At 45.7% G+C, this 13,585-nt stretch overlaps 1 protein-coding gene across 1 annotated transcript; it reads right to left on the reverse strand.

Annotated features, from left to right (window-relative positions):
* Positions 1-1,914: 1,914 nt before the first annotated feature.
* On the reverse strand, positions 1,915-7,476 carry CKS2 (CDC28 protein kinase regulatory subunit 2). Its single transcript, XM_007539890.3, has 3 exons — positions 7,310-7,476; positions 3,044-3,171; positions 1,915-2,258 (listed from the first exon to the last, which is right to left on the reverse strand). The coding sequence occupies exons 1-3, from the start codon at positions 7,366-7,368 to the stop codon at positions 2,206-2,208; spliced, it is 240 nt and encodes a 79-aa protein (XP_007539952.1). The 5' UTR covers positions 7,369-7,476; the 3' UTR covers positions 1,915-2,205.
* Positions 7,477-13,585: the final 6,109 nt, after the last annotated feature.

Raw genomic sequence — 13,585 nt, forward strand, 5'->3', positions numbered from 1 at the left:
GCAGGAGGCGCTGCCCGCAAAGGCAGTAGATGCTGCCAAGATGCAGGGACTGGGCAGGAGGGCTTGGTGCCCCTGGAGTGAAGCTGGTTTGTGGGAACACTCTCCTTCTTGAGTCTTAAACAGACCTACAAAACCAGCATGGCTCAGGCACTAACCTTTCAGGAAAGAATGTCAGACTGCTCTCTCCCAGCCATCAGAAAACACGCTGGCAAAGGTAGATTTGGAGTGTACTTCTCTGAGGACGAGGGGTGGAGAGAGGGGAGGGCAGGCTGCAGATGTGGAGGGATGCAAGTCCGCTAAGCAATAAGAGCTGATTGAAGACCCTGGGTTGGAGGCTTTTTTTTTTTTTTTTTTTAAGTATTAATTCATGAGAAAGAACCAGACATCACTCTGGTACATGTGCCGCCAGGGATTGAACTCGGGATCTCATGGTTCAGAATCCAGTGCTTTATCCACTGTGCCCCCTCCCAGATCACTTTTTTTCTTTTTTGCCAGAGCACCGCTGCTCAACTCTGTTTTATGGTGGTGTGAGGGATTGAACATGGGACTTTGGAGCCTCAGGCATGAGTCCCTGCATAACCATTATGCTATCTACCCTGACCTGCTATGCTGTTTCTTGCCCCTTGTACATGGGGGGCAAGAGTTGATTGTAGAATAGGAAGGCAGCTCCAACTTGCCATGTTTCAAGTGGGATCTTGTTTCTATCAACCTGGCAGTAAGTAAGGTTGCACATTTCCTCAGAACTGGAGTTCTGGCATCTTTTGTTGGGTTGCTTGCACTGGACCTAAGTTGTGGGTTTGGCCCCTGGGGACAGGAATAGGCTCTAGGAGGCTGATCACCTGAATTGTGTGTTGTGTAAAAGCAACTACTGAGGACTGATAAGACATATAACCCAGGATAGAGTTCTTGCTGTCTGCATTCTCCACTTACCCTTTCTTTTACCACTTTACACGGTCTTGCTCCTCCTGCTGGCAGCAAGGATGGAATCTGCCTGTTAGCTGCTGTATAGTATAAGCAACATGGATGCCTGCCTGCTCAGAACTTCACTTCCTGCTAGCAACAGAACAAGATGTTGCTATACTCCTCATCCTACACTTAAAACTTGGTTCCTTTAGCTACTGGCTGTGGTCTCATTGTTCACCACAGTACTTGCTTTTTAAGTAAAACATCCCCATGTCTATACTGGAAATTCTTTTCCTTCCTCACCATCATCCTATTACGGCTGGGATATAATACTGGCTGTTTTTTTAATTTTTAAAAACTCTGGGGTGGCAAAAAGAGCTCAGCTGGATAGTGTACATTGTCATGCTCACTGCTAACTAAGCTGGTTGCACACACTCCTATATACCCACTGTAAAGTGTGCTTATCGTGGTATCTCCTCCCTTTGCTTTATCTGAAAGTGATGTCAAACACTGACAAAAAATAAAATTAGGTTTCGCCAGCAGTTAGCGAGATAACTCAGGAGGCGACAGGGACTCATGCCTGAGTTTGCACAGGCTCATTAGTAGGCAATGTGCCAAGAGCACCTCTCAGAAATTTTAAATCTCTCCAGCAGAGAAACTTTTGCTTACATTAATCCCCAAGCACTTCCCTGGTAGCCAAAAAAGCGGTTTGACAGATAAAAACACAGGACGGGCAAATGAAGAAATGGACTTCTCAAAATATCTCTAGAAATGGCAATTCTTAGATAACTGGAAGCAACCTAGAGAACTGATTATGAATTAATCTTTCTGTCCAAGTGGAGTCTCTGGACATTTCTCTAGATCCAGGTTGGCAAATCAGACGTAACTGGCTTCTATGGAATTCTCATTACTCAAACTATTTTAAACCATAACCTCCTCAGAATTCAAACTGTAAAATAGAAACCACCTAACACCCACAAAAGTAACTGTAAGAAAATAAACCGATGTAACTTTGATGATAAATGCAACATACAAACTTTATTTAACAAAACATAACAGGTAAAGTCAAACAGGTACTAAATATTAAGAGAGAAAAACAGACTAGAAGAAATTTTGTTTTAAACATCTTGCAGGAACTACTTGCAGTTGCATTTAACTGAGCTCTGTTGCTGTGAAGAATACAGCTCATGCGCAGGTATGGATGAACAATTTGTACAATTTTCTCAAGTATTCACTGAATACTACCTTATATACACATATACATTAAATTTGGAAAAGATTTAACTGATTGTCTCCTATACTTCATTTTTGTTGATCTTTTGGAAGAGGTCGCCTGAAGAGAAGAATATGTGGTTCTGTGAAAAGAAAACATTTACAGCACTTCAGTGGGTTACCCATTTTAATTTATTCAAAATTAAAAGAATTCTCAATTCACACAAAACAATACATGGCAAGTAAGCAAATAAAAGTCACCTGAGGTATCTGATTCAAGCTTTACTTCAAAAGTATTCTCAATAGTATACAACTGCAGTCAACATCCCAGCAGTATAAGCTCTTCCCTCCTTAGTGAAAAGGGGTGGGTGGCATAGAGAAGCTACTTTGGGGAGGTAGTTAAGTTGCTCAGTTGCTTTGCGTTATCTCAAAGTTATGTTCTTGTTTAAAAAATGGAAAACAGGGAACTTTACATCTAACTCAGCTTTCAAATTTTTGTCCAAAGCATTCTAAATCCTTCAGATTGATAACCCAAATATAACCTACAAAGTTTTTGGTACAGTTTATTAGGCACCTAAATTTTTTATAACCAGAGGACTACTCAATTTTGGTGGTTGCAGGGGACTGAACCTGGGACTTGCCTCAGGCATAAGTCTTTGCATAACTGTGGTGCAGAGCTTTGACTACACAAAAGTTCTGAGGACTGAACCTGTGAGCTCAGAGCCTGAGGCATGAAAGTATTTGCATAACCATTATGCTGTCAACCCAGCCACAGAATTCATTAGGTAACAAATATCCTTTAAATGCAAGGCTGAAAAGCACCTCCTATATACAGTACAGAACTGAACAGCATACATAGAAAAGGGCTATGGACTGACTGACCTCAGCTGTTCCGCAGGTAGAATAACGCTTTCAGAATCGAACTTACCTGGTTCGTGAATCATGTAGTGAACCCAGCCTAGACTCTGCTGGACGCCAAGTCTCCTCCACTCCTCTTCAGACATCAGATGGGTTTTGGGTACTTGTTTGGAAAGTTCTCTGGGCAACATAACATGCCTAGTTATAGAATAGAACCAGTTGTTAGTGCTCTGTGTTAACTAGGTCTCTGCCACGACCATCACTTTACACGCCTTTGTCTTCATCATCACCAGGGCTTCACCAAACCAGGATGACTTTTCTCAGATGAGTAACATTAAAGAGGCAGAGAAAGGAACCGTAGCACCTCCAGTGCAGTGGGGGCTGGTTGTAAACTTAGGTCACTATCCAAGCAAGCTACTAGGCTAGCCCTATACCTAACCTACCTTTAGACCATTCAGTATTTATCCAAAACAAAGAAGCCCAGCCTCCCCCCCAAGTTATTTAAAACTGCTACATTAGCAGTGACATCAATCTCAGGATTACTGTTACCTTGGTTTCTAATGGGTCATGTTCAAAAACTAAAGAGGTAAGAGCATACAATTCAGAACAGGTAAAATAGCACTGATAGTGTGTCGCTTTGTCCCGCAATCCAGCTTAGAGCCTAGCCCCACAGCACTGAAGGAAGCTTTAGTGCTAAGGCCTTATCCTTTCACACTTTCTCTCTGCCTCTGCCACTAGAAAGCAAGCAGGCATGTAATTCAAAAGCACGTCTGCATTTGACTAGGACTAACTTGTTTTTCCTTAACAGAGTACAAGCTAGTGATCTTAATCTTGAGGAACAGAATCTCCAGAACTAAATCAGGCACTGGATATTTGAAACATCCTAATTTCCACTGCAGTTATCTTTGGTCATGTGATAAACTCTTGGCCATTAAGATATAAGCAGAAAACAGGCAGCTTCAAAGTGGAAAGCAGCTTCAAAAGATCAGGCCCAACTTTTCTACTCGTATGGGTTATGAAATGCTCACAATGTGTGATGAATGAGTTGGAGAGGCCGCATGGACCACTGTTGGACCACAGAAGGAACATGCACTGAGGATGGCCAATGAATGCAGAGTTGTCACCTGCCCAGCCCTGTGTAGCCTTTTACACAAAAAAGGAAACAATGTGTTTCCTTACTCAGCACTGTAATCTAAAAAGATAAAATTTCCTATATGCTTTATATTTCACTGACCTAGATCCAAATTATATTTGGTTTCTTAGAAGAACCTGTAATATCCTTCAGTGTCAAATAACTAAGACTATAATTGACAATTTCAGCTTCTGAAATTCATTGTCATCTTAGTCTTCATCTCGGGTTTGATTTTCCCGGTAGAGGGAAAGACACCACAGCGCCAGTGTAAGACAAACATAGCAGGGAACCACTGAGGCTATCCACCTGGGCTGAGCTATCTTGATGGCCTAGCTTTTGATTTCTTTCCCCCACCGTTACTTTTGAGGCTTAGTGGCGGCTGGAAGAGGACTCCACTGTAACTGGTGGCCTATCTACCCTGACACCTTTTTACTGATTAAGAGACAGAGATGCAGAGCAGAAAAAGAGACAGCCATAGCACCACTCAGTGCAATTTTCAGGACTTGGACCCACAGCCTGTGCATAGTTACAGTGTGTGCTCTACTGGGTATGCCACCACCCAGGACCACTTCTGAGGTCCTTAATACATCTGGACTCCCTTATTACAATAAAAAAGGTTTCCATAAAACTACAATTCTTAGCCCCACTCTACCATTTCCAGCAGCAGTAAGTTTTACACAGAATCATACGTAACCACCAGTTCTTGTCTAAAGTATGAGATACCAGCTGGAGCTACAGGACAAAATGCACAATCTAGTCACACTTTCTGGCACATAGGAAAACTGAACCTGTCAGCTGGTACCAGCACCATGCTGGCTCAACTTAAGTTCTAGTCTAAGGCTGGTTATGTAAGTAATTTAATACGAGAAGTTATGTCCCAACATCTATCATGGGGAGATAAACTACTTGTGTGACAACTGTCATTAGCTCCCCTAACAATCTAATATTTACAGGATAAAAGTGAGATTATGAGGACGGGGAACTGGGACTGGGTGCGGTGTGGAGCTATACCTTGTAATTCTGTAAAACACTGTTAAGAACAAAAAGATAAATTTTGGGGCGGGCACTACTGTATGGGTTGGCAGGCTGCCATAAGTTTACCAAGTCAAATTATCCTCAATGTCGTATTTGCTGCAAACTAATTTTAAGGCTCTACTAATGCTGTCATCTTACTTCTACCCCCAACACTTAACTGTTGGTCAACCTGTGTAAGGCTAATTAGCTTTTATATTCATGCACACCTACAGAAATTTATCAGTGTATTAAACACTGGTTTCAGGTATCATTCAGCAGAATTAAGTTTTCAGGTGCATAAAAAGAAAACAAATTAAAAAAAGATATAATCACATGCTGGCAAAAATAAACACTAACCTTGGAAATCTATACTACATGATTCCCCACCATATGCAACTCTCCCAGCTCCCCAAACAACACTTAATCAATACTGACTGTTCTTCACAATTCTCTCTGGAGGGGCTTGGTGGTGACTCTGGAGGTTGTGTGCACACATTACCATAGGCAGGGACAACCAATCCAAGGCTTTACAAGACCTGAAGCAGTGCCACAAGTGTGTGTGTGTGTTTCCCTACCTAGCATCACAATTTCTGTCCTAGCAAATTAAAAAAAAAAAAATCAAAAATATATTTTAAAATCACGTACTGGCATTATTAGCGTTTTATAAAGTGCTTCGGTCAAAAAAAAGAAAAGCATTAGTACTGGGCTATAAAGTATCGACACTAATTCTAAGGACAAGACAGTCAAACACAAACCACTTAGTCCAAACCAGTACAATCTGGCTTATCGGGTTCCTACCAACTGACAGCAGGAGTTGACTTGCAACGATAGTGTAACCTTGTCCAGAAAGTAACTTCTCCAGGGGGTGGTCTGGCTTTTCTGCTTAGACACGTCTCATCGCAGCCATTGAAACACATCGGGGAAGACTAGTAGCCACTAGGCCAAATCCCTTTGCGCACTGTGAACAGCTTTTATTGAAGTACTTGTTTAAGCCGAGCTGCTTTTTGTTTTCGAGCTCACATCAAACGTGGCGGAGAGCCCTCATGGGTAAAGCCGCCCCGAGAAACCCCGTCCCTCCCGGGAGCGCACACGGGGCGGCCGAGCCCTGCGGCCCCTGCGGCCTTTTCCCGGCGGGGAGGCCCGTGATCGCCCCGGGGCCTCCGCCCGGACAACCATGCTGCTCGGTTCACACCATCCCTTCACTTTTTGATTGTATTGCAGAGAGAAGAGAGCGGGAAACAGACCAGGAAAGAGACAAGAGGGGGGGGGTGGGGGGTGGGCCTCGAACCCGGGTCCTCGCGCCCCATGACGAGAGCGCTTGACCAGCTGCACCACCGCCCGGCGCCCACAGGTCACTTTCCACACCTGTGTGCGCCTGGGTGCAAAACCCCCCTCGCCCCGAGGAGCCAAAATCCCTCGGCCAGTCTTTGCATTGGCAAGCAAGGGAAAAAGGGGAAAAAAAGAAGAAGAAGAAGAAAAGAAAAGAGAAGAGAAGAGAAGAGAGCGCAGGGCACGCCACCCGTGAAGCGCAGACCCCGGAGCAGCGCCCAGGCCACTCTGTGGTGATCGCCTTTGTCTACCGGACAGACACAGGCCGGGATGGAGCGCGGCGGGCACCTGCAGCCCCGCCTCACCACCTGCAAAGCTCTCCCTCCCGCCCCTGCGGCCGGGGAGCGGGGGCTTCGAACCCGGGTCCCCGGGAGCTCAACCGGGTGCGCCGCAGCCCCGCGGCCCGCTTGCTCACTCTCTGCGACGGGCTTGGTGGAGTCCGAGGGTTTTCCCGAGGGTTGCCCCCGCCGCCCCCTCAGACATAGTGTCGGTGAGCTCCGTCCCTCCCGGAGAGAAACCGCCTTCGCTTCCGCTTTCCACAGGCCGCCCCGACTCCTCCGCCCGGCGAGTCGCCTCCGGTGGCCGGGACCCGCCGCTGGCTTCGGAAGGAGACGCGGCGCACTGCGGCCCCGCGGCCCCTCGCCTCGTCCGTCCGCTCCGCTCGCCCCCAGTCCCGGCTCGACCCCCCTCACAGACCCGGCTCCATCTCCACCCCAGCGCGGCCCCGGCCGTCCTGCCCCGGCTCGAACCCTGCGCCTCCGCCCCCAGAACCAGTCACATCCACCCCACTTCTCAAGCCCCGAGCCGAGGGCTTCCACCCCGGAAGCCCCAGTCTGCGCCCACTGCCGGCCCGGCACTCACCGATACTCGTAGTGCTCGTCGAAGTACTTATCCGAATAGTAGATCTGTTTGTGGGCCATTCTGCGGCGGAGCGGCAGAAGGGAAGGAGCAAAGGGACACACACCACGTCACCACAGAGCAACCGACTCGACTGAGACCAACCGACTCCCGTTCCAACGTTGCCCGTTTGAATCCGACCACCCGCCGCTGATTGGACAGCAGTACCAGCCAATCACTTTCCTCTTTGGGAAGGATGGACTCGCCTTCCAGCCTATTGTCGCCTCCCGTTCTCAGTCTTCGTCCCTGAAATCAGCCAATCAGAAGCTTGTTGCGAGGTAGCCGGAGGGAAGAAATGGATGATTGGCAAAACTTGAGGGCGGTGACTGCTCCGATGGAAAGGGGCGTGGTCCTGAATGAGCCTCCCGGCGTTAAGTCTCATAGAGCGCGTGCGCGGGACTTTAGAATGTTCCAGGTTGGCAAACCGTTGGTCCGGGAACCTGCGAGAGCGTTGAGGTATCGCGTGGATTGGAAATTACTCACCGAGCGGTCACCTCTGCGCAGGCGCAGTTGTGGATCTCCGCTCAGCTCTGCAATGGGGCTTGTGTGTAGGCGGGTTTGCAAAACCCAAACCCGACCGGTGCCTGCATCTTGGGAGACGCGTAGTGTGCAATGGCTGGGACCTCCGTTTGGAAGCCGTCTGAAGCCAGGAGGGTTCAGAAGCGCAGGGGACCCTACGCTGTGCACAGGCAGCGTTCCAGCAGCGCGCGGGGCGTGGTGTTCACGGGCGGGTGCGGGCGCCGGCGGCTGCAGTGACCTTCCGGCTGCCCTGCAAGAGCGGAAAGCAGCGGAGTCCTCAGTGTCTCCACCGAGCAGTGGGGTTCAAAGGAGCTTTTACAACCTCCTTGGGTCTTAGTATAGAACCCTGGTTTGAAATAACCATGTCCACCACAAAGTCGGTTGTCCAGGGGAAAAAAGAAAAAGAAAACAAAACAGCAAAATGGGTTCACTTTAGATGCCCGTTGAAAATGACTTTTGGCCCCTAATCCAATTTTCTATTCCTATTCCTCTCAACCCTCACACTTTCTCCCCAGATAATATTTTTCGTCCGCTTGCGTGCTAGCTATCAGGCTCAGGCAAAAATCACTAAAATCATGGGCCGCCTCGGAACATACCTAAAATAGACCTCTAGCTCCTGTTTCGTAGCTCACTGCTTTTCAGCCGCCAAAGTTGCAGGTGCTACCATGATGCCAACCAGAATTCCCTGGGCAGACGACCCCACCAATGTGTCCTGGAGCCCCGCTTCCCCAGAAACCTGCCCCACTAGGGAAAGAAAGAAACAGGCAGGAAGTATGGGTCCACCTGCCAAGGCCCATGTCCAGCTGAGAAGCAATTACAGAAGCAGTTACACCTTCTGCTCCCCATAAAGGTCTTTGGTCCATACTCCCAGAGGGATAAAGAATAGGGAAGCTTCCAAAGGAGGGGATGGGATACAGGACTCTGATGGTGGGAACTGTGTGGAATTGTATCCCACTTATCTTACAACCTTGTTAATCACTATTAAGTCACTAATAAAAATTTTTATGACCTTTAGAGCGGTGGGGCATTTTTCTTTTCTTCTTCTTTTTTTTTTTTTTTGTATTGACCTGAGTTTTATACAGCGTGTCAGTTCTAGCAAGATAACAAATATGTTTAGGGAGGAGGTGGTAGAAGAAGGGGGAGGTGAAAGACATAGTTAACAGAAGTCGGGCGGTAGCTCAGCGGGTTAAGGTATGTGCAGCAAAGCGCAAGCACCAGCATGAGGATCCCGGTTAGAGCTTTGGTTCCCCACCCGCAGGGGAGTCGCTTCACAAACGGTGAAACAGGCCTATAGGTGTCTGTCTTTATCTCCCCCTCTCCGTCCTCCCCTCCTCTCTCTATTTCTCTCTGTCCTATCTAACAATGATGACATCAATAACAACAATAATAACTATAACAATAAAAAACAAGGGCAACAAAAGGGAAATAAATATTAAAAGTATTTTAAAAATAAAAAAGAAAGACACAATTACTTAAAAGAATAATTAGAAGAGCTGGCTGGAAGTCCCTGAGGTCCAGAGGAAGAGTGCTCCCTGCGTCCCTCTTCCCAGGAGTCCTGTCCTGCCTGCTCTCCGAATGTCAATGTCAGTGTACCCGAATGTCAGTGTACCCGGGGGAGAACAGGAGAGCACCCGGAGAAGTTAGGGAGTTGTTGCCTAATTACTTAGGTGTCATTACATACTCTTAGGGCAAAGATGTGAATAAAAATAAGAGCCCCACTGAAGGAGCTGAGATTAATTTCCTGGCAGAACCTAGTGGGGAAAACAAAGCCGCCTGGGAAATGTTTGTTTTATTTTGTTTTGTTTTTTTACCATAGCGCTGCTCAATTCTGGTTTAGGGTAGTGCTGGGGACTGACCCTTGGACATGGTGCAAAAAGACATGAAACTCGGTTTTCCTTATGCTGTCATCCCAGCCTCAGGAAATAACATTTCTGCCGAAACATGTCCTGGAAGATTTCAAATAGAAAAGTAGAATCCTGTGTCTAGTTATGCAACGTCATCTGTGACTAATCTGCCCGGCTTGTTTCATCTATTACCTCCTTCCTTTTTCCATACTAGGTTATTGTTAAAGAGTCCCAAATACAACGTCATTTCACTCCGAAATACTTGTGTGTATAGTTCTGAATTTACGGCACACACCGTTAGTAAACATTTTCGAAATATTTACTACCACGTCTTAGACTTGTAATCCCTCATTCTTTGATAGTTTGGGTTCATGTTTGCCCCGATGATCTGACAGACACAGTTTGGCAAGTTTGAGTCCACACATAAACTTGGGCTTATACGTTGCACTTGGCTATTGTCTCTTTGCCTTTTTAAGAAGAGAGAGACACCTGCAGCCCTGCTTCACCACTTGTGAAGCTTTCCCCCTACAGATAGAGAACAGGGGCTTGAACCTGGGTCCTTGTGCACTGTGATGTGTGCGCTTAGCCATGTATGCCACCGCCTGGCCCCTTGTCTCTTCATCTTAAATTCTCCTACCACCACTGTCAAGCCACCTTGTTAATGAGAGAATCCAGGTCTTTCGTGCTTGTAGAACATTCCACAGTCTGGATTTGGATAATTGCATCTTTGTCGTTTCACTTAATATCATTTTCCCCCACTAGACTGTGGCATTTAGATCTAGATCTTTAAAAAAGGACAATCCATATAACAAGTAGAGGACAAAACTCAACCGAATGATCTTTTTTTTTTTTTTTAAATGTTTATTTATAAAAAGGAAACATTGACTAAACCATGGGAGAAGAGGGGTACAACATCACACAATTCCCACCACCAGAACTCCGTATCCCATCCCATCCCCCGATAACAACCGAATAATCTTAACCACCATAATTTTAGGTGTGCCTCTATTTGCATGGGAAGTGTCTTTATTCACTATGCCCTTTTTGGGCCTTTCCAGCACCTTGTCCTCAAAAATAGAACAACAGTGGTAGAAATTGCCCTACTCTCTGAAGGGAGGCTTAACACATTTTGCTATTTGAGGAAAACTGGTCCTCAAATGATTACAGCCTAAAATGTTCCTGGCTCTGACCATGGACTGTGAGCTCAGCCTGCCAGGGATGCAGAGGTTACACAGGCTTTTGTGCTGAATATGAAGAGACATGGGCCCTAGGTCAGATTGATGGGGTTTACAGTTAATGGTATTTATATATTCTTCCTATATTTGGGAGCTTCTCTCTGCCCTGATCCAGCTTTCTAGTCCCATTCTCCACTCTGACACCATCTTCTCAAACAATACTTTTAGGCTACCTGCATGTTAGCTGTTGGGCTCAAGCAAAAATTAGTAAAATCACGGGTTCCTTTGAATATACCTAAAGTAGATTTCCTAGCTTCTTTCATAATGAAGACCCCAAATTTCACCTGTTACACTCTTACCTTTAGGTTCATGATTATCAAACAACTTGCTCTGCTTTACAGCTTAATGCTTTTCAGCCAACAAGTTGCAGGTGCTACCATGACGTCAACCCAACTTCCCTGTCTGGGCAGACGACCTCACCACTGTGACTTGGAACCCCACTTCCCCAGAGCCCTGCCCCACTAGAGAAAGATAGAAATGGGTTGGGGGTATGGATAGACCTGTCAATGCCCATGTCCAGCAGAGAAGCAGTTACAGAAGGCAGACCTTCCACCTTCTTCTCCCCATGAAGATTTTTTTGGTTCATACTCCCAGAGGGATAAAGAGTAGGGGAATTTCCAATGGAGGGGAAGGGATACGGAACTCTGGTAGTGGGAACTGTACAGAACTGTACCCCTCTTATTCCACATTTTTTAAAAAAAATATTTTGTTTATTAATTAGAAAGATAGGAGGAGAGAGAAAGAAACACTTATCACCTTGGTACATGTTCTGCTGGGGCTTGAACTCAGGACCTCATGCTTAAGAGTTCAGAGCTTTATCCACTGAGCCATCACCCAGACCACGATATCCCACAATCTTGCCAATCATCATTAAACCACTAATAAAAATAAAGGGAAGAGAAGGCAGGACTATAAAAAAAAAAAGGGCAAATATACATGAAGTAGTTATAGAAATAATAGTCACCTACATCTATGACCTTGGGAATACTACTGCAGTTTCCAGTGGAGGAATGGGGAAACAAAACTGGCGGTGGGAAAGTTGTGGAGTTAGACCCCTGTTATCTCATAATTTTGTAATTCAATATTAAATCACTAACAAAAAAAAAGTAGCTGATGACAGTGAACTCAGTATTACTAGTAGGCCTTCTTAGTTCTTACTTGCTTTAGGAAGGATTTAACCAGAACAGAGAGGGCAGTTATAGTGTTAAGAGAACATTCTTTAAGAAGGATACTTAGAAATGAATTAAGGGTGGGTGCTTCTGCAGAGAAGCAAACAGGCAGAGGTCAAGCACATTTGGGGTTTTATGGCCTTCTTAGCTACACGCCCACATTGTTTGTGATTGGCCAGTTCGTATTTAGGCAGGTTAAAATTAGTCCTTATGATTCTTTGAGCCCCAGCAAGTGGAGGTGAGTGGCCGCTCTAGAGTGGATCACAGTTAGGTCCTGCTTATGTGAGGTGGGCTACAATTTTCAGGTGACCTTTTGTCAATTGGGTGTCTACCCCCTCAAGTGTCTGTCTCCATGGTTACCTAGTCTCTTCCCTCACAGTAGGAACATGGCCATGCCTGTAATTTAAAACGTCTGTTAGTCGCTTCCCTATGAATGTGGATGGAAGTTCTCGCATTCATTTAGAACCATCAGCACACAAAACAGAGCTAAAGTTAAAGCTCCAGATAATTATTCACCACCACACTCTGCTGATCTTCTGTGTAAGATGAACCAGATTGTGTATGCCAGTCAGTGACCACATTCATTGCTTTTCTTTTTTTTTTTTTTAATTTTATTTATTTATTTATTTTCCCTTTTGTTGCCCTTGTTGTCTTTTTGTTGTTGTTGTTGTTGTAGTTATTATTGTTGTTGTTATTGATGTGGTTGTTATTGGATAGGACAGAGAGAAATGGAAAGAGGAGGAGAAGACAGAGGGGGGAGAGAAAGATAGACACCTGCAGACCTGCTTCACCGCCTGTGAAGCGACTCCCCTGCAGGTGGGGAGCCGGGGGCTGGAACCCGGATCCTTACGCCGGTCCTTGCGCTTTGCGCCACCTGCGCTTAACCCGCTGCGCTACCGCCCGACTCCCCCATTCATTGCTTTTCAATGTTAGTATGCTTTTCATGATTCTCAATGAAGTTTTCAATTTCCACTAAATTCATTGAAGTTTTCCTAATATGTTCGTGATAATATCATTCATAAGAATATATATATGGGAGTCAGGCGGTATATATATATATAGTCACAGCAGGTTAAGCGCAGGTGGTGCGAAGCGCAAGGATCGGAGTAAGGATCCCGGTTCCAGTCCCCGGCTCCCCACCTGCAGGGGAGTCGCTTCACAGGCGTTGAAGCAGGTCTGCAGGTGTCTCTCTTTCTCTCCCACCTCTGTCTTCCCCTCCTCTCTCCATTTCTCTCTGTCCTATCCAACAATGATGACATCAATAACAACAATACAAAACAAGGGCAACAAAAAAGGGGGAATAAATAAGTAAATATTTTTAAAAAAAGAATATATATAAAGTCTTTTTCCAGGATTCTTGATTCATGGCTTCCATTACCCCAGGAATTTTCCAGGGATTCGCTATAATACTTAAAGCACTTAAGGATAGGGATTGATCACTAGAGGAAACAACCCTATGATTAGAAAGTTTTA

The sequence above is a fragment of the Erinaceus europaeus genome, chromosome 10 (genome assembly GCF_950295315.1).
Source record: "Erinaceus europaeus chromosome 10, mEriEur2.1, whole genome shotgun sequence".
Classification (NCBI taxonomy): Eukaryota; Metazoa; Chordata; class Mammalia; order Eulipotyphla; family Erinaceidae; genus Erinaceus; species Erinaceus europaeus.

Coding starts and splice junctions, on each gene's coding strand:
- CKS2 (XM_007539890.3), bottom strand. CDS start 7,368: ATGGCCCACAAACAGATCTACTATTCGGATAAGTACTTCGACGAGCAC. Junction 3,172..7,309: donor GACGAGCACTACGAGTATCG/GTGAGTGCCGGG, acceptor TTCTATAACTAG/GCATGTTATGTTGCCCAGAG. Junction 2,259..3,043: donor CTACATGATTCACGAACCAG/GTAAGTTCGATT, acceptor TTCTTTTCACAG/AACCACATATTCTTCTCTTC.